Genomic DNA, 26180 nt, shown 5'->3' with positions numbered 1-26180 from the left:
AACGCGTATTCACGTGGACAAATAATAATACCTACTATTATACGGTCTGCACTGTTAGCTGCTAACAAACTGGTACGCCTTACCTATGTATGTAGATGCAGGGGTCAGGGATTAATGAGCTACTGACGTCACCACGACCTGTGCTGGTCTATTATTTGTTTATTTAAGTAGATACTAACCTCCTCAATAAAATACAAATAAATGCGGGATTGAGAACACTCAGACATCGGGACATATTTAAACTGCCTTTGTTTTAAAGTAATGCTACATACCACACACGTATGGCCCGCATGTGTTAGGAATATAATATATACTGCCGAAATATCAAAATTGACATTTATCATGATACTCTCCCAACTTTTGCTCGATAAATCTTAGTTAATAAGTACACACGTACAACTTATTTTTCATTGTATTTTATACTGTACTAGTGGACCCGACAGACGTTGTCCTGCCCGAACATTGGCAAAAGACTTTTCGTTGATAAGTAGGTACCTAGATACTTGTTTGTGATTAAATTCCAAAACTAAAAGTTGTTCATATTCAAATATTGAAATCAAGTAGGTACCTTGGTACTTGTTTACGGTCGAATTCCAAAACATAAAATAAATATTTTTTCAAATATGGCATTATTTTTGCAAACGTCAAACTCCGGTCTTCTCACCAACAGAGGGGTGTACTTGTGTAGGAATATTTTTTTTTAAATGTATTGAATTTAAAACTATTTAAGTATTACCAAAAATCCAGTATAAAGAAATAAATGCGTAGAAATTTAAGGGAAAAAATCTGATTGAGATCCACAATAAACAAATGCTGTTTGTAAACATACAAACACAAACTTTTTTATACATAAAAAACCAACAGCTTTTCATTTTTTTGTAAATGCATTCTCCTCGAATGCAACCCTGGTAGATCGATGAATAAAACATTTATGCTCCTTACATCTGTTTTACATATTAGATTGAAGATTTTAATATCTACGAACACGGACAGCGCAAAGATCTATGTTTCTCTGAAATCCGCACGTAAATCGGTTAAGCCGTTTAGAAGGAGTTTAGTGACATCACGCGTACATATGAATTATATATATATAAAGATAAGAATTTATTTCATGTAATTATATCTATTTTGTGTATTTCTATAATTAAAGATATGTACTAGTATGCATGTGAAATCGTATCGACGAATACCTTCAAATTGTATGTTTGCTAGTATGTATCTTTGAACAAAAATAACAAAAAATTATGTAGCAAAGATAAAAGGGCAATAAAATAATGGTATACAACATATTCAAGAATATGATCAACGTACAAGATTTCGAGATAAGCCATGCCGATCCAAAATCGGGTTGATATATCCCAAAGAATACTAAGTTGTACGACGAATTGACTAATCTACTAATTCTAGACATTGCGGCATAAAAACAAAAGTTGCTCTTAGACGATTTGATAAATAGTAAATTTTTATTTCCGATAACACGGTTGGGAACATGAAAATAAATTGATTGCAATAGAGATGGGACACCACTTAAAGTACCTATTAAATATTTTGAATATTTCATTTCCGTTCTACGTTTCTCCAATGAATACAGATTGAGGTATTGCTCTATTATGATGAGTGCCCTTTTCTTACCATAATTCCCGTAAATGCCCAGACTTCCAAATTCCCATCAAAAACATGTTCTTCATCATTGTTTTAATATGTAAATCAATGTTTTTTTCCGTCTAGTAATGTTATTTTTTTTATTAAATTGAAAAACATATTATACATAATTTTATATAATATTCCCAAGGAGTTTTAAAAAAAAAACTCATTTAGGGACATGCAGATAACAATATTTATTTAAAGACGTTTTTTATATTTTAAACTATAACATTATTAACAAAAGCAGAATAAAAATTATGATACACTACAAATTAAAAGGGTATGAAAAATATTAAAAAATAATAAAATAAACTTAATACTAGGTATGGAAATAAATTCAGAATGATATATACATTATACGATCTGGGAAAGAAAAACTAAAAAATATAAAAGTTTAAAAAATTACATGTATGTATGTATACAAACTGAACTAGTACGAGAGTGCAAATGTTAAAAATTACAAGAATAAAAAAGTTTTTTTTTAATTAACAAAATATGCGCACCCAATACGGGTTAAAAAAATATCAAAAACGTATTAAAATTACGGATACATAATACAAGCTAATTATCATTGTAGAGTTTTTGCAAATTTTCACATTAAGGTTTGTTGTGATACTGTGAATAAATAAATTAAACAAACATGTAACTACAAAATTAAAAGTTAATAATCTTTTAATTAATTCTTAGTTAGTAATTATTATTTTTTTTCATCTAACGAACAGTAATGTTAACTTCTAGTTCCGTGAGACTTATCAGATGTGAGCAGACTTGAGTTATTATTTTTAATTATGGTAAAGATGTCTTGTGTCGCTGTTTGTAAACAATGTCTGAGTTACATAATGTAAAGCTCGTTTACACAAGTCAGAAAATAGTACAAGATCTTGTGCATGCCATAATAATTATTGTGCCAGATCTTAGGCTATTTTATTTGCTGTTTTACGCGAAGCAGTTTCTGGGCATTACGCGTAAGCATACGCAATACGCAAACGTTTTCGGTGCCATGACAGATAACAGACAGTTTCAAAGTTGACGAAACGAACTGTCTTCTGACGACGCGACTACTGATGGCTAACAATATATTATTCTGCAATCAACAAACGAAAACTTTATTAAAAATCAGTATTTCCAGAAAAGAGCGGTAAAGCTAGGGTTTCCTAGGACAGCGGTGCCCGCATCTTAACGGCCGTAGTGAACGGTGATTCGGTGGACAGCCGTCGTAACGTCGACTAGAGAGTGGTTTCCTAGGGAAACAGAGTTAAATGGTGTTGATAACACCGTTTTCCTAGGAAACCACACTCTAGTCACTGTTACGACGGCTGTCCACTGCATCACCGTTCACTACGGCCGTTAAAATACGGGCACCGCTGTCCTAGAAAACCCTAGCTTTAGCGTAAAGTGAAAAAATACATGTCGACAGTTAAGGCTGTAGTCTGGTAAAACGCACGCAAAATGAGGAAATCATACGATTTTGCCATTTTAAAACGAATGTTTTTTTTAAATCGCACATTAATAAAATAATAAAAAAACATAAACTAGATAAAAACAATATTTTCTAAAGGTATTTCTGTTAAAAAATATACTTTAAAGTGTTATGTGACTAAAATATAATTACTTTTAGACCGGCAGATTACGCCATTTCAAATTTAGACTAAACTCAGGTATCTGGGATCTCAATAAAAACTAAGTATCGAACTAAAATTTGTCGTAGTAATTTGAAGATAATAAATTGAACATGAAAGTGGCGGAAACTAAATTGTATTTTTTTGTTTTTGAAAAGAAATAAGAGCATTTTAAATCACATACATTTTTGTGACATTTTCCTTTATTTCTATGTTAAATTATGCCTTCTAAAAAAAATTTTGCTAGTTATAAGTAGTTAAATTTGTAATTTTCAATTTCCGCGAAAACGTTCATTACATTGGCCACGTCCCTAATACGTCACGATTCATGTTTATTTGTTCCTAGCCATTGAAATTTGTTTTAGAATATTATTACGAATCTTGACTGCCAAGCCTAAACACGTCGCGTTTTTCTACCAACGTATTTTTATTAAATTTCTCTTTTACATTTATGTATGAAAACATTTCTCCACAATATCCGTATTGATTTTGAAAATACAATTAATTATTCTAAATCCATTTAATATATTTTTATCGGTATTCGTAGTATGTGATATTTCCCTATTCTTCTATGATATGTGCACGTACATAGATAGCCAGTGTTTTACCAAATACCAGGACTTAAATTACAACATGCATAGTAGTAGGGGGATGCAATTACCACCGTGTCCGAACATGCACTAAAAATTAGGTTCATAAGATTAATTGAAATGTTAAGGAAATGGGTTGGGAGGTGGGTTTAGGAAGGGTAGGGGCTTGGAGGTTGAAAGTTAGACGATTGGTTAATTTCCAAATTTAAAAATGTTGTATATTGAAAAGATATTTGATTATTTATTAGGGGAATATTATTATTTTTAAGTGGTTAATGTACTAATATTTGCTAACATTAGTTCAAATGTTTGACCCCAAAGTTGAAGCTTTAAATATTAATGATATTTTTATTGTATGTTTTTTTTATTTATTTAAAGGCAGGCAAACGCACTAACCAGTAGCTCAATCACAAATAACTATTGACGTGCTAATAAGCGACGTGATAACAATTTCTCACCATGATTGTTTATCGTATTCGCGATCAAAACATTTACGTTTCGCGACGTATAATCCTGCTGCGCAATCACATACTTGAATTTCACCGGTGTAAATATAGAAAATATTCCCAAACTGCTATTTTTATTAATTGATTTATTATTTATCATGCTATTTATTTCATTTAGCCGGCGGTTGGCAATGCAAATGTCAAGAAAGAGAGTCGCCATTGTAATTGTAATTTAATTTTCACTTTTTTTTACAAGATACTTCCTACTATTTTGCAAATGCAATGTATTGTATTATTTTTTACAGTAAACGCCGATTTTTTGCCAGTGAACTGTATTTATTTACGGGGAAAACAAAAAATAAACCTACACGAGCGTTGACTTACAGATTACACATGCGTTGACTTTTGACTGCGATAACTTAAGCATGTTCATTATTGTTCATTGTGATCGCTCAAATGCCTAGCATGTTTTTAAACACGCCGATAGCTATTTGCGATTGAGCTACAGTACGCCATGAGGCCGAATAATCTCTACTTGATTTCCCCCACTAAATAAATAATTATATTTAAAAATGAAAATAATTCACCCTAATTTTACCGTATTCTGTGGATTTTGGAATTTATTTTATTTAAACATTCTACTCCTACAGTTTAAAAAAATCTCGTTTTTACAATGACAATTCATTGAATTTCGTTACTGCTATTATTGAAAGAATGCGAGAATCATGGATTGTCAATAGACTGTATTAGATAGGTAATATTATATATTTTAATCAATTTGACTTTACTTAGGTTTATTTGATTGAGTTAAATATTTTTAAGTACATTTTTTAAAATAAATATTTGCATTATTGCTTAGTCGAAAAAAATCGTTGGAAAATGGAAAACGAGTTGTGATGAAGCTGGGTTCGAAGTGTAATAATCATATCTGATCCGATGTTGTTAAAATTTATGGCAGTCAAAACTTTTTTGATGGTCAGACATCGAATTATGCATTTAGATTTAGTGTAAAAAAATGTCGCTAAGCAATCCCAGCAAAATTACATATTTATGTTTAGGCATAAAAAACTCTAAAATTATGAAAATAAATAAGCATTTAAAAAATAAAATAAAAAAATGCTTTTTACTGAAATCTACCTTGGCAAACAAGTGTTTGTCGCAGGAGGCAAAACAAGCAGTTCACAAAAGAGTTTTAGTGCCAACACTAATGTATGAGAATGGAAAAATACTGATGAAAGTAGGTTGAATGCTGTCAAAATGCGATCTCTCAGGCAAATGCGTGGTAAAACGATGTATGATGGGTGCACAAATGTCGAGATCCGTGAACTATGTAAGTCTGAGACATGCATTATCGACAGATTCAAGAAAGGGGTGCTGCATTGGTTTGGACATGTAGAGCGATTCGACGGCGAAAGAACGGCTTAAAAGATCCACGATGAGAATGTTGATGGATGCAGAAAACGACGAAGATCGAGAAGGACATGGCACGATCGAGTCCATCAAATACTTACAATATAAATATCAAGAGTATGAATTATCAGAAAGCATGAAAATATGTATGAATGTAGAGGAAGCGGGGTCTGTATGCAAATACAGAGTGATGTGGCGTTCTATCCTCTCGGCCAACTTCTACAGGAAAAAGGCGTGTTGGTTTGTTTATTTGATAAAAATACAGGACAATTAAAATAAGCCACTATTTTTATTTTATAAAAATTATTTTGAGGTTTTTTTTATGGTGGTCATGTTCTTCTCCAAACACAAGAGCTTGCCTCTTTTTTGGAGAAGAACAGTATGAAAAAAACATCATTACTTAAATATTTTATTTCATTTTATTTAAATAAACGGCACTTAGTGCCGTTTACATATTGGTTACAAATACAATTAAATAATCATACATTAAGCAAAATTTCAAGTAACACAGAGCATTTCAAACAATATTAGTCATTAACAAATTAAGAAAGTATAAAAAAGATAAACTATATAAAAGCATAAAATTTTAGCAGTTATAGAATTATTGATAAAAAAGATAATTTGGTATTAGAAATACTCTGAACCAGTTAAAAAAAAAATATTAATATAAAAAAAATATGTACAATATTGTACATATTTTCATACGAATAAAATTAAAAAAAAAACAAATAGTTGCTTTCTTTCTGCAGGGGAGAAACGAGGAGGGGGAGCGTCCCCATTTGCAACCATTTGTTTTTTTTTAGTATTTAAAAAAAAAAAAAATTCGTTCTAAAAATTTATTTTAATGTGCTAATATGTCTTCTTGCTCATACTGATCATCGTGGTTTCGGATGTGAAAGGGTTTAAAGAACCCCTGTATATTGAAACTGTAACACTATTAAATTGAATAAACAATAAAACAATACGGATAATCTAAGTGAAATTATGATAATAATGCGCTTTTTGTACCGAGTACGGAGTACTAAGTTTTACGATGCGATTATTTCACGGCATGACGTCACTTGCGTGAAAGAGGTGGGCATTTGAAGTTACTTGAATTTTAGTTGAGGAGTTGGAGGAACACCCAGTCTTCACCTCAGTCGTGTTAGAAGCGTCCGCATGACAGGTGGGCTGCGAACAGAATCAAGAAACGTGCAAGAAGTGTCAGTGTGACAAGTTGTGATAGTTGTTTATATGACAGGTGACAGTTCTGCGTGTCATAAATTAAAATAACAGCAATTGCATACATTTGAACAAACTTGATTTTGCTGTTTTTTATGAATAAAACGATACTTTTACAATTTTAGTTGCGGCCTCAGAAAAATGGCTTTACATTAAGTGTTTGTGCTACGTAAATGGTGAAATGATGATAATTCAATTTGTTTACTTTTTCGATAAGGTGAACGCTTAAAAATGGTGAGTCATAAACGCTGTTGTGTTTAAAAAATAGATTTCACCTTTTAATTGAAGATTGAAAAATTCCATGAATATGGATGTTTAAAAATTACAGAATGGTGAATGTTACACAGTGTGTAAAGTGATCACTTTAACCAGTCAAAGGCAGGTCACAGGCCCCGTAAATGTCTTTACTTCCATATTTATTTCTCAAAGATATATTTATTATTAAGTCTGTCTTCCATGTCTGTTGAGCTGAGCATTTAATAAGTTCATCTTGATTTAATTTAAAATCAATTTTACACGGTAAAAAAAAACGGTAGTTTTTATTAATATTGGTACACCAATCGCAGCCTATCTTGATAATTTTTGTTACATGAAGGTAAGATTATCAGTTTTATGCTTCATACATTCAGGCACCAGTCCGGGGACTATGGAATATTCTAGTGTGAAAACATTCCTTTGAATAAATATTTAATATCAACCATGTCGGGAATCGAACCCGAGATCTCTCGCGTAGAAGGCAAACGCGCTGACCACTGCACCACTATAATTAATATTACGTTATATTTATATTATCGTTGCGAAGTATATAATCGTTTTGAAGCTAAATTTTGTTTTCTTTCAATAAAAAAAAAATTAAGAATCTTTCTGACATTTGCACATTTACATATATTACGGTGGATCGATCTTGCATGGAGAAAAAAAAATTGAAATTATCAAAGTATTTACTTCACAAAAGTCAGTAGACGAAAGAGTTGAGGAAATGTGGATGTTTAAACATAGTCCGAATGCTAAATAAAAATGTTCAAATATGGGCAGAATGGTGAATGTTACAGTGTGTAAAGTGGCCACTTAAACAAGCCAATGACAGGTCATAAGCCCTGTAAATGCCTAGAATTCTATATTTCCTTCTCAAAAATGTTTTGCCTCTCTGTTGCGACAAAAATTCAGTTTTTATAATTTACCCAAATATATCCATTTTGGTAGTCATTTTTAACGAGTTGTAAATAACTCACTATTAGAAAATGTAAATCATGTTGGGGTAGAGTGGGATTCGAACCTCGGACCTCTGATCCGCAACACTAGCCTCGGAACCAAGAGCCGATTCATATTTAACATACCTAGTTATCGTCTTCGAGAGAAAATAATATGCATATTTTTGTAAGTATTCGAAATATCATCGTCGGTAACCTGTAATTGACCAGCCTTTTTTCAAATAAATTATATGTATATTGAGCGTAAAATTCGTTTTTACTCCATAGACATTTTTTTTTAGATTCTGTGTAGACAAAATTAACGTTTTGAAAAAAATTGTAAGTATAGTTGCTAATTATCTCACTCTAGGTTTAACCTGTTCTGAGGTAGCTAGTAGCTAGCAATTATTCCTCAATTTTTCGGCCTCGTGGTCTAATGGTCAGCGCGTTTGTCTATCACGCAAGAGGTCTCGGGTTCGATTCCTGACATGGTTGATACGAAATATTTATTCAAAACGGTGTTTTTACACTAGAATCTTCATAGTCCCTGAAGCCTAAGACTGATCATCTTACCTTCATGTAACAGATATTGACAAGATACACTGCGATTGGTGTATCAATGCAGTGCCCCATGCACCATTGGGTGTGGAGAGGAAATGGTAAAGACTTTTTTAAAAAGCTTGTACCTACGTGTGTGTGTCACTGAACGCCTTCAAACGACTGGACCGATTTTGATGAAATTTTTTGTGTGTGTTTGAGTGTGGGTTCCTGAATGGTTTAGATTCACAATTAGACCCGGTAGGTAATGGAAACGATTGAAATGTCAAACTCAAATGTCAAATGTCACTTGTATGTATATACACACAACCATAATACAAGATACTCTAATAGGGATCTGATACTTAGTGAAGGGGTCAACACTGTTCTGGCATTAAAACAACACTATTACGTAGGCAAAAAGGTCCATAACCTTTTGCCAGAATCGTGGAAAGACGGGAGTGTTGTCAAGTTGCGGAAGGTGTTGACCTCGCTCTTTCATGACATTGGTCGTAGGGAGCCACGGATTGGAGATTCTTACTGGATGTCGAAAATAAAATATGAAAATAAAGAATAATTTAAAAATATATATATATATACAGATGGTAGCCGTGAAGTTTCGCATTAGAAATAAATTGTCTATGTTTTATAAATGTATGTATGTGATAAAATGTGTATACGAGTAAGTTTATATTTTATTAGTCTGTGCTCTCTTTTAATTTGTTAACTATTATCATATATTATAATGTAATTGCCTAGCTTGGAACGGGGTATGTGCCCTTGTTAGCTGGGCAAAGTGAACGTAAAATTGTATTTTTGATAAAAGGTGTAAATAAATAAATTAATAAATGTTTATAGTTTATCGAAAATTCGAGTATCGAAAAAACGTTTGCTTAACCAGCTAAAAGCAGGCAAGTCAACGTTCGGGTAGGACAACGTCTGTTGGGTCCGCTGGTATTGTTAATAAATTAACAAAAAAAATAAGGTAACTCTGTTAATTTCCCATTGTATTTGGGCCCAGAGGGTCGTTTGTTTAAAATGAATGTAACATGAACCATGATGTAACTAAAATCTTGTCATGGAAAAGACAACAATAATCTGTGATCTTATCAAATAAAAACAGTAATAAGAAACGCCGCAGGCAAAATTTCTCGCATCCCATGTCCGAGGCACATTCTCCGTTGATGACTGCAATAACACGTGTACGGCTTGTCATTTTGAAAAATTAATTAGTTACCCCTTGATTATTATTTTTTATTTTAAAATAAAAAAAATTATAAATAACATTGTTTTCTTTAATTTATAGTAAAAAATAATAGAATTAGATTTTTTATGCCTCAATGCGTAGATTTCTTAAACTCTGCCCCGTAAATTCTTCAATTGACATGCGTTTTTTTGTGCTAGAAATTCCTTAATTTTGTAAATCTCTTCATTCTCAGTGCGGTGTGGAATGTAGCAGGATTGACATGGAAAACTAGATTTATGTAAATAGGAACTTAATGTGCGTGTCTATTATTTATTTTATGTCTTATTATTATAAAGCATTTGAAAAATTAACAAAGGTATTTTATTATTGGATAAATATTTTTGAATGAGGAAGACATTATAAAATTCATAAAATAAATTGTATTTAACCTTTTTATTTATTTTTATTAAATAAATTAGACAAAATTTTTTTTTTTATGTAATAAGGTGGCCCCGTATTACAAAAGGAATGTTACAGAGTTATCTTCAATTATTTTCTATAAAATAAAATGCAATTTTCTAAATTAAAAAAAAGAATATTCTTAAGAAATATGTTTTAAAACATGTTCAATTACAGGTTACCAATGAAGATACCTCACATTTTTGTACAAATTTACTTTATAGCCAATGAGGAAGTTCAGCAGCTTAAAAAAAAAATGACCTTGAAACTTACCAAAAAAAAAAAAATATTTGTCATATTATCATCGCTATGATTTTTCAAAGTTTTGTAATTTTGAAATTACTCCGCGTGGTAAACCGGAAATTTATCACAACACTATCATTGGTTGATTCGGAAAAAATAGTAACGTCCTTCAAAGAAGTTCGTTTTTATTTAAATGGTTTTAATTTTTTTTTTCATACATTCTTAAGAAACTTTGCCGTAAAATTTAATGCTTAAATTTTTTTTGTATCCAATTTCCCGTAGAACTGTACTTTCGCTATTTAAACTTATAGACAATGCTATAAATTGCCCCATAAGTTATTTAGAATATCTTGTGCCCAGCAGGACAAGACTCCAAACTACATTCAATTTTACCAGGACAAATTCAAGAAAGAATGATTTTTTCTATAGAGCATGTCATTATTACAATACCGTTCTCTCCGGTTACGCAGAAATTTTTTATCTTTCCTATACTAAATATAAAAGATTACTTATAGGCGTTGATAATACGCCTGTTTAATTATATGAGTATGTCGTTAAAACTGTATATTTATGTTTGTGTTTATGTAAGTTTTTTATTTTATTTTTATTTTCTTGTTAAAAAAAACAAATTTATAAATGTACTTATTTATCATATATATGTATTTTATTTATATTTATTATTATTATTTTGTTTAATTTTTTTGTTATTATTTATTATATTTACATATTTATTTTACAGTTTCTGAATTACTGATATTTCTTAACTTTTAAATTAATTTTATTCTATTGCTGGATTATTTTAATGTGTACACTTGATTTATAACTTACATAGCCGTGGAAAATGATTATTGACGGTTTTTACAATGTAACTTACAATGTACCCTTATTTTATAGATGATTTATAATATGTGAAAACTGTTGTTTTTTTCCCAAATAAAATTTAAAAAAATAAGATAACGTCGGTAACTTCCCAGTGTAATTGAGACCCTTATACACTTAACGTTTTAACCTCTCTCAAAAAGCAAGATTAGGGCTTCCAGTCTCGACACAAATTTTAGCCTCGAGACTAAGCCGAGACTCGGATACCAAGTCTCGAAATTTCGAGACTTTTCGAAACTGAGACTTCTTGATACTAACGATATAATTTGTATAAAATTATCGTGCATATAATTAATAATTCACACCATGGCATATTATTATTATTATATTATTATTTACATAGGATTCATCGAATCTCTTATAATCGTCAGTAAAATTATTTATTTATTTATTTATTTATTTACGGACAAAGTCCATTATAAACATTACAATTAAAAGAAATTTTTACAAAGGAATAAAAAAATATAAGGAACAGAAATAAGCAGCAAAGACAGATGATAGATTTTTTAGATTAAGTAAAAAGCATAGGCTAACTATACAGATTCTTAGCTGATTTGTAAAGAAAGACATCCTTACACCATAATAATCAAGATCTTGATGATCGTTCACCCGCCTGATCATTCTGGGCAAAGGCGACTGTGCACCATAATTGGTCCTGTAGTGACCGAGGAAAAGCATTTCATTATTTCTTAGTCTACGGGTGGGAACGTTAAAAAGAATCTTTTGCAAAATTTCAGGGGCATCAATGAGACAGTTCATAATTTTATACATGCAGATTATATCTGCAATGCATCTGCGTTTTTCAAGACTTGATATGCTTAAAAACCTCTCCATATCAGAATATGAATAGTCTCCTCTTTCCAATCCCATCTTCCATGCAATTTTTCTTATAAAACGATGTTGAACTGATTCAAGGCGCTTGATATGAACAGCATAATGAGGGGACCAGATTACAGATGCATATTCAAGAATAGGGCGAACTAAAGAGCAATAAAGTGTTTTAAGTGTAAGCATACTTTGGAAATAAATTATAACTACAAAATAAAAATAAAATAAAATAACGTCGGTAACTTTCCATTGTATTAGGGACCCTTATACACTTTACGTTTTAACCTCTCTAATAAAGCAAGATTAGAGCTTCCAGTCTCGACACAAATTTTGGCCTCGAGACTAAGCCGAGACTCAGATACCAAGTCTCAAAATTTTGAGACTTTTCGAGACTGAGACTTCTCGGACTTCTCGATACTAACAATATAATTTGTATAAAATAATCGTGCATGTAGTAAATAATTCACACCATGGCATATTATTATTATTTACTAGGATTCATCGAATCTCTTATAATCGTCAATAAAATTATAACTTTTTCCAGTAATACAAACATAAACTTTGTTCAGAACTTACGAAATTCAATGATCAATGTATTAATTGGAAAAAAAATTGTACTTTCAGTGACATGATATTCCAATATCCTTATTGTATAAATCTATAAATATTTTATCCGTTAGAGCTTTATTATGGTCCAAGCTGGTTTCTCGGCATGCGTCTCTATCTCTGAATGTGCAAGTAAATTGGAGCATGTATAATATAATACTCGGTTAACTAGTGTAGATGGACTAGCTCTCCCTAAATTTAATAATAAATACGAGAAAATAACATTAGAGTACAATTACCAAAAATGTATAATTTGCTTCCATTAATATAAAAAAAATCAAAAAAACTTATCTGGCTCTTAAGAGGTCTGCTGAGAATCTGGCTTTTAGAACGTGGTTTTTTATATTGATTTTTTTTTGTGTTTTTCTTTTTTATTTGGACAATTTTTTTTTTTTCGATGTACATATTTTAATTTTTTCCATAGTTGAAAGAGTTTTTACTTTTTAAAGATTATGTATCAGAGCTTAACTTATAAGCACCTGCTGATGAACTGCATTTTATGCAGTTCAGTAGGACTTGATAATTTATATGTTAATTTTTGTATGCTTTCGATAAATAAAATTAAATATTCTTCGATCGACTCCATAGTAGGTCTTTCCACAGCCTGTGCTCGACAAAATCTTTAATTTCTTTTTTTGGCAAAGCCTGAATTTCATGAGGGACCTTATTGTAAAATCGTATGCAGTTTAAGGCAAAAGATTTTTTTTTGTCTAGTGGTGGGCACAACTAGCATATCTTTATTTCTAGTGTTGAACCTATGGAAATCTCTGTTTCTCCTAAAATCAACAATATTTGATTGAAATGAAACTTTTTATTAAAATGAATACAAAAAATACCAAACATTCATGTATTACCAAACATAGATCATAATGGATTAACTAAAATAATATAACTGAAAAATATTATTTGAGGGGAAAGTCGGTTAGTAAACAGCAGCCATCATGTTCCAGGAGCCCAGCAGCATAGATAAAATATGTGCATCTTTAGCATAAATTCTATTAGTGCCGCATTGATCCATCTGAGACTAATAAAAAAATGGGTTTTTACCCGGCAGTGCATTTTTTGCTTCTGGCTAGCACTGAGATTGTAAAATTCTACCTTTATTTTTGTTATTATATTTGAAAATTATAATGTAAATTACGTGCTAGCAACGCGTTTTTTATCTCCTATAGAGCATTTAGAATTGTTCGGCTGATCTCGAGATTTCGATACTACCATCTCGAGTCTCGAATGGACGCCCCAAGCAAGATGCTCGTGTATAGAGAGAGAGATTTTGCTAAATCTATTTGATTGTCATGGTTTAACACTGTTTGTATTCTTTAACAGAGGTCCGAGGTTCCAACCCCTCTCTACCTCAACTTGTTTCAATCGCTGCAGAAATTAGCAAGTATTTTTAACAGTTGCTAACGCTATTGAAATTTAATTATGACTGGCACAATGCTAATGCTAATTTATTGTACAACTATAATGTATGTACATATTATATGGCGTAGTAGCCTAGATATTCCCAGCTGAAGTAGGAGCTGTTAGTTAAAATGTCAGATAAACTGTAACCATCAGATAACGCGCTAGGATTTCCGCTACGCGAACAAGAGTTCAAGGTTTAACTCTTTGAAATGAAAATTTTATCGAACAAATCGTAATTCGTACTTAGCAAAATAAGTTATACTTATAAAAAAGTAACTCAATTATGCATGTCTAATGATTTTGATATTGTACTATAGTATAAATAAATATATTTTTTCGTGATAGGGACTTGAATGCTGTTTTTTGCACCGGGCAATACTGCAGCCAACTTTATCGTGAAGCTTGACCATTAGGCTTGAAATGACATTATATATTATTTCTCCAAAGCGTAAAAAACGTATTTTTTCAAAGCGTTAAACTTGTCGAATTTCGTACAAAAAAGAGTATTTGCGGCGAGTTTTACTGCATTATTTTTTTCAAAATAAATCCACAGCTGAAGCACATAGAACTAGGAGACTGACGGTGACCATTCTCTCAAAAATATTTTTTAAATTATTTTTTTATGTATTATTTTTTTTTTTTACATAAGAGGTAAAATAGAGTTTACGAAAAATAAAGAATAATTACGTAGCAATGAAATACATATTAACAGTAAAAATAGTAAACATAAAAACCCACAAAGGCATGGCCTGTCTACCTATTTACCATTGGCGTGTCTTTATCGTTTTGCTTTTTTGAATAATCGTTTTTTATGGGAGCTTGGACCATCCAAATATCCACAAAAGCGCCCAGTTTTCTCTGCCGTACGATTTAAAAATAATATGATAAATAGTTTTGAAAGACGGAAAATGTACCGACACAGAAAATTTCATTCGAAAAAAAATCAAAATCAAAAACGAAATCGGTTCTGATATGGTGTGTAGAATATGGAACAACGCAACCTCGGTTTTGTCGATTTTAGTAAGGCATAATCAGTCCGACGTGCAGTTGCCTTTTTTGCACAATATCGAGGAGGCAGCGAGAGTTGTAGAAAAACTATTTTCAAATACCTGTTCATCAAAGACACTGCATATCCTCTTAAAATTAATAAACGCATTATTAAAACAAAATCTACCGTAATTGCGCGAACCTCATGTTGTATTCTAGTATATTTTTTGTATCTGTTGGAAGTGTCTATGGAAAATGTGATAATTACTTCAAACAACGTAAAACTTTCATTTCTCATTATTATTAATAATTCTTCCGCTATATAGTGTGATAGAAAATGCCCGTCTCCACATGCATAACTGGAATGCTTAACAATTATGTGTATGCTCAGTGCACAAAATCATTAAATTCAATTTCATAATGACGACTGTTTTTATCGTTTAAAACAAAGAATCCATTTGAAGAACCGAGTGCCAGGGCCCCTATTACAATGGGAAGTAAACTTTTATCTTCAATGTTATCTACAAAGTCAAATTAAGTTTTCTGTATGAAAAGCAGAATATGCATACAGTTTTTTCTTCTAAATATGTTCAATTATAGGTTACAGACGAAGATACTTTAAATTTTCATGCATTTTCACTTATTTTCGTACACAAATATCGGTTTTTTTATTGACGGCCGAAGATAACTCTGTCAATTTCCCATCGTCATCGGGGCCTAGGTGAACTTGACCGAAATTTAATCAGTTTTTAGCAAAACGACTTCTAAATATTACAATCGAAAATGACGAAAGGTTATTCTGATAATCGCAATTTAAAAAAACATATATTTTTCTAAAAATTGTAAATTATTTGCTATTCCACAAAAATATAAAAGTAAAAACAAAGTTGTTTTTAACCACTTCATAATATTTCAAAAATGTTTTGAGTATGCCCATATGTTTGCGGACAGGCTGGATTTCTTCCCTAGAGATTTATATCTAAATTTGTTGCAACAGAGGGAAAAAAATGAGAAGGAAATGTGGATGTTTAAACATAGGCAGGTAAAGTGGTCACTTAAAATAGCCAATGACAGGTCTCAAAACCTATATCCTTCGCAAAAAGGTTTTTCTGCTTCCTGTTCCAGTAAATTTAAACCTTGATAACTCGCTTGGGAGTAAAATTAAGCCTTGCCTACCAACATTTAAATATGTTTGACAAATTTAGTTATTTTTTATTGAAAACACGAAGAATCATAACAATGAGTTTTATTAACGCAAAATATCATATTATTATTTTATGTTTGTTTTTGTATTCTTCGAGGGAATATTTTAAATATTCAATTGTTTTTAACACAAATACATTCGTTTTTTAAATAAATGTCAGCTTCGTTTGTTATCGTTCAAACATATCATAATATTTTAAATGTGTTAAGACGGTTAACCATTTAACTCTTTAATGACCGATTGCACGAAAAAACTCTGAATTTGCTTTCAGATGTTTTTTCTTCCTTTTGGATATACTTTGTCAAGCCGACTGAGGCCTATTTCACGTGTATCGTCCCAATTCACACGGCCCGGCTAAATAAGGGTGGGTGGATACTCTATTTAAAAAATAAAATTTAAAAAAATAATTATAAATTTAATAAAAGGTACATGTTTTTTAAAAATTCTATTCAGATCTACTTTATACATCTAGTAAATGTTATCACTGTAACTCTCCAAAAAAAGAGGCTAACTCTTGTGCTTGGAGAGTGACTAAGACTGTTGCAGTTGTTTATTTATAAGAGTATATAATTTTAAATATACGAGTACATGAGAAACAAAATAAAAACATAGGATATATAAAGAAAAACATAAAACAATAATACATTCATACTTATTAAATTTCAATGTAGTTTTTACACGTGTTCAAAAAAATTCTTTAGATTTACTCTCAATTATTATTTTTTTTCGTTTAATTTATTTAGTTTCTACTTGCAGGTAAAAATATTGCGAAGGGAAATCGAATAGAGATTAGTCAGTCTCGTGGTGTACTGGTTAGTGCGTTTACATACCATTAAATAAATAATTGGAAAATTAGTTAAAATGCAATAAAAATCAATCCACTTTATGTCATTTTATCGAGCCGTGTGGATTTTTATCTTGGTGTGAAACAGGCCCAAGAGCCGGTTGCACCGAAAACGTTGATTATATATATATTCTTTGAATTTTTTATTTATTTTTATGGAATAACCTGCAAAGCCTCTATTCAGAGGCTTGTCAGCAGGTGGGTTGGAGGGGGTATGAAAGGAGGTAATGAAAAATACACCACAACACACGACACCCAGACCAATTGAGAAAAAAATATTTCTTGCATGTTTTTTTTGCAACTGGCGTAAATCGAACCCGCGACGCCAGTTTCACAGTTAGCTTTCTAACCAACTGCACCACGGCGCCTGCCTACAAATAATAAAAAATGTTGCCTTTTCGTCAAAATTGACAAAATGCGTTGCACAAAAAAGCCATGTAAAACAACTCGTCCATTCTAATAAAAATCAACAATTATTCAATTTTACTAACTATTTTTTTGTGATGCAACTGGTCCCTGGGGCCGGTTGGTTTTCGTTAAAATTGACAAATTGAATTTATTGTAAAAAGTAACATAAAAAAGTATTTCTTTTGCCTACATTGATGATACACAACAAACATTCAACTTTTAACTTAATTTTTAAGGGTGCAACTGGTCCTATAACTCTTTAAATATTTAAAATAAAAATATACAATTTCAATTAGTTCATGGATCTAAATAAAAACATTTAAAAATTAGTTTATACATTTAAAAAATAAATGGCGCCTGTTTTTTTCTCTCTGCCAAATGATGTAAGATGGTCCTTCATTGAAACACGATTTATTAGCCGAAGAATTTACTTTTAAACAGCTGTTTTTCGTTGTTAAAGTCTTAGCGAATTGTTTGTTCGCGTACGTATCAACATGTGAAATCGACTGGAAAAGTCCTAAATGAGGAAGTTCAGTAGTTTTTTAATTTTTATTTATTTGTTAATAGACTATTTATTTAAGCCAAAATTTAAAAAAAATCTAACGTATTATCAGCGCTTTGATTTTAAAAGTTTTGTATTTTGTAATTTATATCACGTATGGCGTCTCCAGTTGTCTTCTTCTTCTTCTCGATGAGTTCTGCTGATTTGTCAGTCGACTTACCATAAACGGGAAATATATTACAACTTTCTTATCGTTGGTTGATTCGGAAGAACTTATGACGTCATACAAAGTAGTTTAAAAAAAATAAAATATTTAATGCTCTATTTTTCACCGCGTTTAAGAATTCATTTTTTATATCCGATTTCCTGTAGAGCTGAACATCCTTATAATACTCACTTGATCTTAAGATTTCAATAAATGATAATTATGTTATTGTATATTTATACCTGCGTATTTACCCACAAATTATAAAACCAAGTGACAAGCCTAGAGGTATTAAATGCAATAATACGTTCGGAACATCAGAGCAGTGGAGACAATTTTTTTGTTTTACCAGGGTGAGACTAAATAGAACTCAAAACAGATTATTTTATAAATATTTTTAAATGTGTACAGGCACTGCAACGAGTAAATAGAATCTCAGGGAAGCTTGAAACGACCACGGTTTTACAGTAAAATCTTTTTTGAGAAAATACACTTATAAGTGAATGTAAATATGTATGTATTCCATCCGTACTAATATTACGAATGCGAAAGTGTGTTTGTTTGTTTGCATATTCTTCACATCTCAACGGATAGACTGATTGACATATTTTTTTGCAATAGGGATATCCGGAGAGGAGAGAAGGCATGGGGTATTTGTTTTTCACCCCGAATAAAAAAAAATACAAAGAAAAAAATATATCAACAATGTGCAACATTATTAATAAATGAGTAGGCGGTAAGGTGTAATGTCAAAAATAATCCTTTTAAAATTAATTCTTTTTTCTATAATTGGTTTGCTTTATTTATGGTTAGTTTGGAAAACTTTTCAATTTGGTTTTGTATTGAGATTTGTGAACAAAATAACGATGCTAATCGATGATGTGAGATGGATACGATCTCTAAAACCAGACAGGTTTTAAAACCAGACAGTGGACTATAGAAATTATTCTTTATTTGTTTATTTATGATTTTTTTCTTATTACACCTAGTGAAAAACTCCTTGATAGTTTTTTAAATATTTGAGTTGGTTTTGTTTGAATTTTGTTTTTTATTTTTGCATATATTTCAAATGTTTTTTATTGCATGTTTTTTTTATATTTGATTTCCCATGTATTTATTGATGATGTTTTTGTTATATTATGTAGTAAATATGGTGATATTGACTATAAGTTTTATGCATATATTCGTCCCAACTCAACACAGGACTTTGGTTCCATGGAGTTAAAACTAGTGTCTCAATAAATGTTTAAATGAATATATTGTGAATAAATAAATAAAATAAATAATTAAAAATAAAACAAAATAAAGAAGCTTTGAAACCGGTTAGTAGAAAAAAAGTTGTTTTATGTTTATTTAATTATATTGAATAAACACGAAGGAAGTGCTTCAAATGTAACTTTTTTTTAAATTAAAAAAAAAATATTTTCATTAAAAAATCTTGATAAAGTAAGTATAACGTAAAGTTAACACGACAAGTTAATTTTTTTAAATAATTTATTGCCCAAAAAAAAAATGTTCAAAACTCGTTTATTTATCGTAGCTGCTCCAAATTTAATTTACTTTGTCCTCATTTAGATATTTTTAATACAAAATTTTGTGACTTCAAAAAAAAACTTTTTGAAACACTGTAAAATAAAACATTTGTCAGTGTGTAATAAGTTTATGTTCCTTTGATTATGTTTATTTTATTATAAAATCAAAATTTTGAATTGGTCAACTATATCATGAAAATCCCTCTCCTCCACTCTATTTCCTCATCCCCTAACCTTCTTAAGAGCTATTTTTCTCTTTACTGTGTAACGTGTTCTCTCATTATATTTGTGAAAAACTTTAACTGGATGTATGTACTATTTTTTATATTTTGTATTATTATATAACAACTGTTGTTTTTCCTTAATAAATAAAAAAAAAAAAAAATAACATTTTCAAAATGATTGGTACATACGCAAGTAATAATAACGTTTCTACCTCTCTAATAAAGTGAAAACTCGTGTTCGAAAAAGAGGGAGTTCGTATATATTATTTATAGTATACATTCGCAACTTTTCTTATTATAAACATATATCATAATATTTTCCATATACTAATCTTTGCTAGTAGATTAATCGTAATTTTTATTTATGTTTTACAGGAATTACTTGAAATAAAACGATAAATAAACTTTAATGCTTACAAGACATCAAAATATACGGTCAATCGTTTGATATATTTTGTATTTATTCCATAAATTAACTTACAATATTACCGTAAATGGAAAGTACGACGCCAGTTGTCTGCCTATGCACCGATTCGTTGTTCTCGCTAAATTAATATGATAATTGATTCCTAATACCACAGAACAATCTATAATTTATTCGCTTATACAAAAGCAGAATTAATACATAAAATCGACTTGTGAAATCTTCAATTTTAAACAATTTCATTGGATAAGTATCATCCAAATCCACACGGCACGGTAAAATTAGGGTGGTTGGACATTTTCTTCGTATTACATTATTTTGCATTTATTTAAAATTCATTCAACGGCTATTATAAAATAAAATAGTACAATGATAATATATGAATGTCCTAATATTAACTTGTATCTATTTATGATTAAAATATAAACTTATTATTAACATTTCTAAACAATATTCGTACACTTAAAAAAAGCAAACTCGAATACAATTAATTTTTAACAGCTAACTTATCTGCTACACATGTGGTTTTTTAATTTTCGTTTAAATTAAATAATATTTTTTTGTTCTCTTATTTCTAATGGTCTTTCCTTTCAGTTATTTTCTTAGTTTAAAATACCAGAAAATAAAGTCGAGGGGAGATTAGTCGGCGTCATGGTGTACTAGTAAGCGTGTTTGCCTGGCCTTAAATAAATAAAAATAATTATTATGCAATAAATATCAATTCACACTGTTATTTTATCGTGCCGTGTGGATTTTTACCATAGTGTGAAATGGGCCTTTTATTTATTGAAATTAGAAATAAAAACTTGTTTTGAATACATTGATAGTTATTCATATCATTCTTCTTCTTCGCAGTCTCAATCCTGGGGATTGGTTCGCAGCAAAGTCCTGCATCTCGTCCTCCATTGGTCTCCATTTTCTGCAGCCCTCTTCAGCTCGACATATGAGGCGCAGCTTAAATCTTCGCACACTTGCTCCAAATATTCCCGTCGGGGCGCCCTCTATAATTTGTCCCCTCAGCCATTCCCTCTATGATGTCGTGCAGGAGACCCTCATGGTGCATAATGTGGCCGATCCATCGGGCTCGCCTCTCTGAGATGGTTTTGATAAGGTGCCTACCTTCTTCGATTCTGTTGAGAACCTTGTCATTAGTGATGTGGTCTCTCCAGTAAATTCCTAATATATTTCTGTAGCACCACATCTCGAAGGCCTCTAGTCTTTTTTTATCTTTTTCGGTAAGGCACCATGTCTCACAACCGTACATCAATATGCTCCATACATATGTCTCGGCAAGTTGCTTGCGGAGTTTTAGATTGATATTATTTGACTCAAAAACCTTTGATTTTTTGTTAAACGCAAGCCTCGCTTGGAGTATGCGGCAGTCGACTTCTCTTTTTGTTCTCCCATCCCAGGTGATCCTGCTTCCAAGGTACACAAACTCTATTGCGTTTTTCAGAGTTGCTCCTGACATTACTATATTCGTTCGTTGCTCATTACGGGCCACAGTCATTACTTTGGTTTTGCTCCTGTTTATTTTCATATTATATTTGTTATCATTATCATTAGAATCGTAAAAATCCGCAGTAAAATTATACTTTTAACGTTATTCCCGGCTTTGAAAAAACGCAACTGGTGTTTATTTTGTAGAGCTCCGTGTTAGGACTTACTTATAAAATAAATCTATGGTTTTGTGTTTTATTTATAAAATAATTAATTTTGTTTTTACACAATGTTTATGTCGATTCAATAAATAATATATCCTAGGTTAGTGTAATTTGTGTTTGTATTTAACTGCAAAATCTACCTATTTAATTTTGTACCGTGCCGTGGTCCTTATCATATTATGCGGCTTAATCTGTATCATAACAACTTGATAGAATATTCATTATATTTTGAAAATTTGTATTATTATTTTGATATTTAAAATACTAAAACCCACTCAGTAATATTGCTGTCTATCAAATAGATAGGTATATGTTTTTGTTGACATAGATGAAATCGTATTTAAATTCAAATAATCCATTTGTATTTTATGTTAATTTTGAAAACACGGTCATTAAAATATTGCATCAGAGGTTAGAGTAAAAATAATAATTGATCTTTTGTATTGTTAATGGCCCAAAACGTGATGGATGATGGATGGTAATGCCATCTTTGATTCAGTAGAAATACACTTAATGTAAAAATAAACGAGTTTCAAATAGTCAAGTTTTCTGGAGTTTTCTCTAGCACAAAGTTACCTGCTATTAAAAAAATATATTTTTGAAATTATGCCAAAAAAGTTTAATCGAAGCATCAATGTCAAATCGCTGTTATTCAAATTAAAATGATTTGTGTAACGTAGGTAACGAAAAGCTGAAATAGAGCATGACAGATTTATTAATCTTGGTTATTTGGTAGCAATAAAATCACGTATTTATCACAACCGTTCTTACAATAAAAAACAATTTATCAATAACGTAGAACAATAAAATATTTCAAGTTTCGAAGGTGCAATCAAAATTGAATTAGATAACCAACGTTATTTATGTTGTCGAGTCGCAGAATCATTACTGAACGTTTTGGAGTATGCACAATGAGTTTTCTCGGGTTTCGCGAATCGCATTACAGCGTCCATCTTTAGGTTTGATGCAATTTTTGTAGATACATGTACCTTAAAGAATAAACCACGCGAGTCGCATTGGGGGGTTCAGGAAACGAGAATTTTCGGTTGTGCGGTTTCTAAAACAGATAAAGAACTTTCAGTGTAAAACGAAAATGTGTACCAGAAATACATAATCATTCCATGTCCGCTCCCTAGTTGTAGCATATGGTGTCTACGAAGATCATCCAGGCATGGCAAGGCAGGCATCTCTGTCGGCTGCCAGCTCCTGTGCATCCTCCCAAGTCAAGTTCGCGTCTCGTAGTTCTGTCATGAACTGCCCACGAACAGTCAGCATTGAACGTCCAGGACGTCGAGAACTTGATGCCTTGTAAAGTAGGCAAGCGTGGTTAAGGCAGGCTCAGGAGGCATCCGCAGTACATGGCCACGCCAACCGTATTGCCTTCGCTTGATGACAGTTGTCACTGAAGTTCGCTGCGTCCGTTTTCTTATTACTTCATTCCGCACAAAGTCAAACCACCGCACACCCAAGATTTGTCTGAGACAGCTATTCTCAAAACTCCGTATTTTCCTGTTTTGGGCCCTAGTGAGGTCACACGATTCGCACCCATAGAGGAGAATAGGTGTTATTCAGGCGTTATATAGGCGGAATTTGGTTTTCACTGAGTAAATATTCGATCTCCAGACAGCCTTCATACTGTTGATTGTGGCGCCTGCTATTCCTAGCCACACTTCCTGTTCTTTTTAAAAGCTGACATTTTCCGTAACATATACTCCCAGGTATTTTAAGCTCTCGACCCTTTCGATGATTTGGTTTGACAGAGTCAGAGGATTTAGGGCACCAACGCATGAAGTGTTACACAGTACATGGGTTATTGTAATATTGATTTTTAAACCCACGCATGCAGAGTACCTATTTAGGCCATCTACAGTGGCCTGAAGACCCGTCACTGAATCGTCAATCATAACCGCATCATTGGCATGCATCTAGGTCGCACAGTTGTTGGGAGGAGGAGATGGGTATTCCCTAATCTAGTAGAATCGACTTCTTTAGGATGAAGTCCATTAGGATTATAAAAAGGAACGGTACAAGGACGCATCCTTGATGAACTCCAGTGTCGAAAACCTCAAACCAATCTGTGACAACATCGTTGATTCTAAATCGGCATTAGCTTCTTGAGTGGGGTGCTTTGATAAGTTAGACTAGTTTTATAGGTACCTTATATAATCCTAGTATTTTTCATAAGAAATACAAGTAATACAAAATAGAGTTATGAGAAATATTACGGTATACCAATGGAAACGCATGTCAAAGACATTAACAAGCTTAATGACATTCTCCCATTTTGGGTCATACCGTATTATGAGATCGCAAAAACGGCGCTTCAAATCGTAAATAAAAACTCTCTCACTAATATTGGCTTTATCTTCAATCGTGATGTCCACCAGTATAATATGCGACAAAGTCAAAATATTCACGTAACTGGACCACGCATGACCAGGTATGGCCCAATGTCTCTGATGTACCGGCTTGTAGTGCGTACAACAGACTACCCGAGTTCTATAGAATATAAAATAATGACATTATAAATTTTAAAAATTACTATTTTAGGAGGTACGTAGAAGGTGAAATTTAGTTATTTTTTTTTGTTTTACCTCAGATATTTCTTACTATATGCAAATGTTTATTATTATGTTTTGTCTTAATTTATTTGTATTATTTACTTGACATGCTATTTTATTTCAGGTTTATGTGCATGTTATTTTATACTTTTTATTCTATTTGACTTTTTGTACCTAATGTTTACTGTACATTGGCGGGCTTATTGCCAAATGGCAATTTCTTCCAACCAACCAATAAAATAAAAGTTTTGTTTTTATAATTCATGTTACAAAACATATTTAAAAAAGCCAAAGATATATAAGAATAGAAATAAATGTATTTGTGTATAAATTGTATTAAATCAATACCATTACTCAATGGTGAAAAGGAAAAAAGAGGAAACAGGAAAGGAGGAGAGATTAAGGTAGAAAGGAGATGTTTAACATATTATTACCGTACCTTTATGCAAATATTTTTCTGTCCCTAAATGAGTTTGCTGTAACTCCTGGGGTGGTATTCTGAATCTTCTCACCTCCTAGAGAGTGGTTAATTTAAGGATTTTTATTTTTTTAATACGACGACACTTTGCTTTATAATGGCCACGATGATGATTAAACGTCAAGTGATGTTTAAAACTATTAAAAAAAACGAATGCGGTTTGGTCAATCCAACCTAAGTAAATGTTTTTAGTAAGCTTGGGGTCGCAATAATGTTCTTCATGAAAATCGTCATGTTTGATTTCACATGTTCATATTTATTTGATGTTTAATCATCAGTGTTGCCAGATATGAAGCAAAATGTAAACGCATGCAAAAAATAAAATTCCGTAAATTAATCACTCTCTAGGGGGTAGAGAAGATCCAGAATACCACCCCAGGAAGTACATTTTTTTATTGTAGTATTCAGTTCAGTGCCAAAAAAACCGGCCTTTATTATTACGATCTGTTTACAAAACAGTGAAGAGGGTAAAAAATTACAAATAAGCCAAATTAAAATATAAACAAACATATAAGGCACTGTCTATTATTATTATTATTATTATTATGGATAACTTATATAGCACCATTTTCGTAATAAAATACCTCAAGGGCGCTTTACATAGTGATTCTATTGTTAAATTAATTTAATTGAATCTTTTAAATTTGTAATTTAATTAAAACAATTAATTTTTTTGTCACATGCTACGGATTTCTCACTGGGTATAGTAAAAAAAACAAAATGATTATTTTTATTACAATACTACTGTTAACGAAAAGGCGGACGGACTGTAAATGAAAATCGAATTCCATTAAATTTTGTGATTGGGAAATATTTGAGAAAGGATAGGAACATGGAATGGATACTTACCTTAAATATAATCTGAATGTTCTTCAATTTCTG

At 31.4% G+C, this 26180-nt stretch overlaps 1 protein-coding gene across 1 annotated transcript in view; it reads left to right on the top strand.

Moving 5' to 3' along the window:
- The first annotated feature begins 6844 nt into the window (after positions 1-6844).
- Positions 6845-26180, top strand: part of LOC148283565 (uncharacterized) — a 38662-nt gene continuing 19326 nt past the window's right edge. The window contains exon 1 of the mRNA XM_088243630.1: positions 6845-7164. Coding sequence (XP_088099756.1) covers positions 7162-7164 — 3 coding nt within the window. The 5' untranslated portion in view covers positions 6845-7161. The remainder of the gene's footprint in view (positions 7165-26180) is intronic.

This window comes from Micrasema longulum, unplaced genomic scaffold (genome assembly GCF_059751315.1).
Source record: "Micrasema longulum isolate JH-2025_06_02 unplaced genomic scaffold, ASM5975131v1 h1tg000222l, whole genome shotgun sequence".
In the NCBI taxonomy this organism is placed as follows: domain Eukaryota; kingdom Metazoa; phylum Arthropoda; class Insecta; order Trichoptera; family Brachycentridae; genus Micrasema; species Micrasema longulum.
The sequence above is the reverse complement of the archived record's forward strand: the minus strand, read 5'-3'. Positions and strand labels throughout refer to the sequence as shown.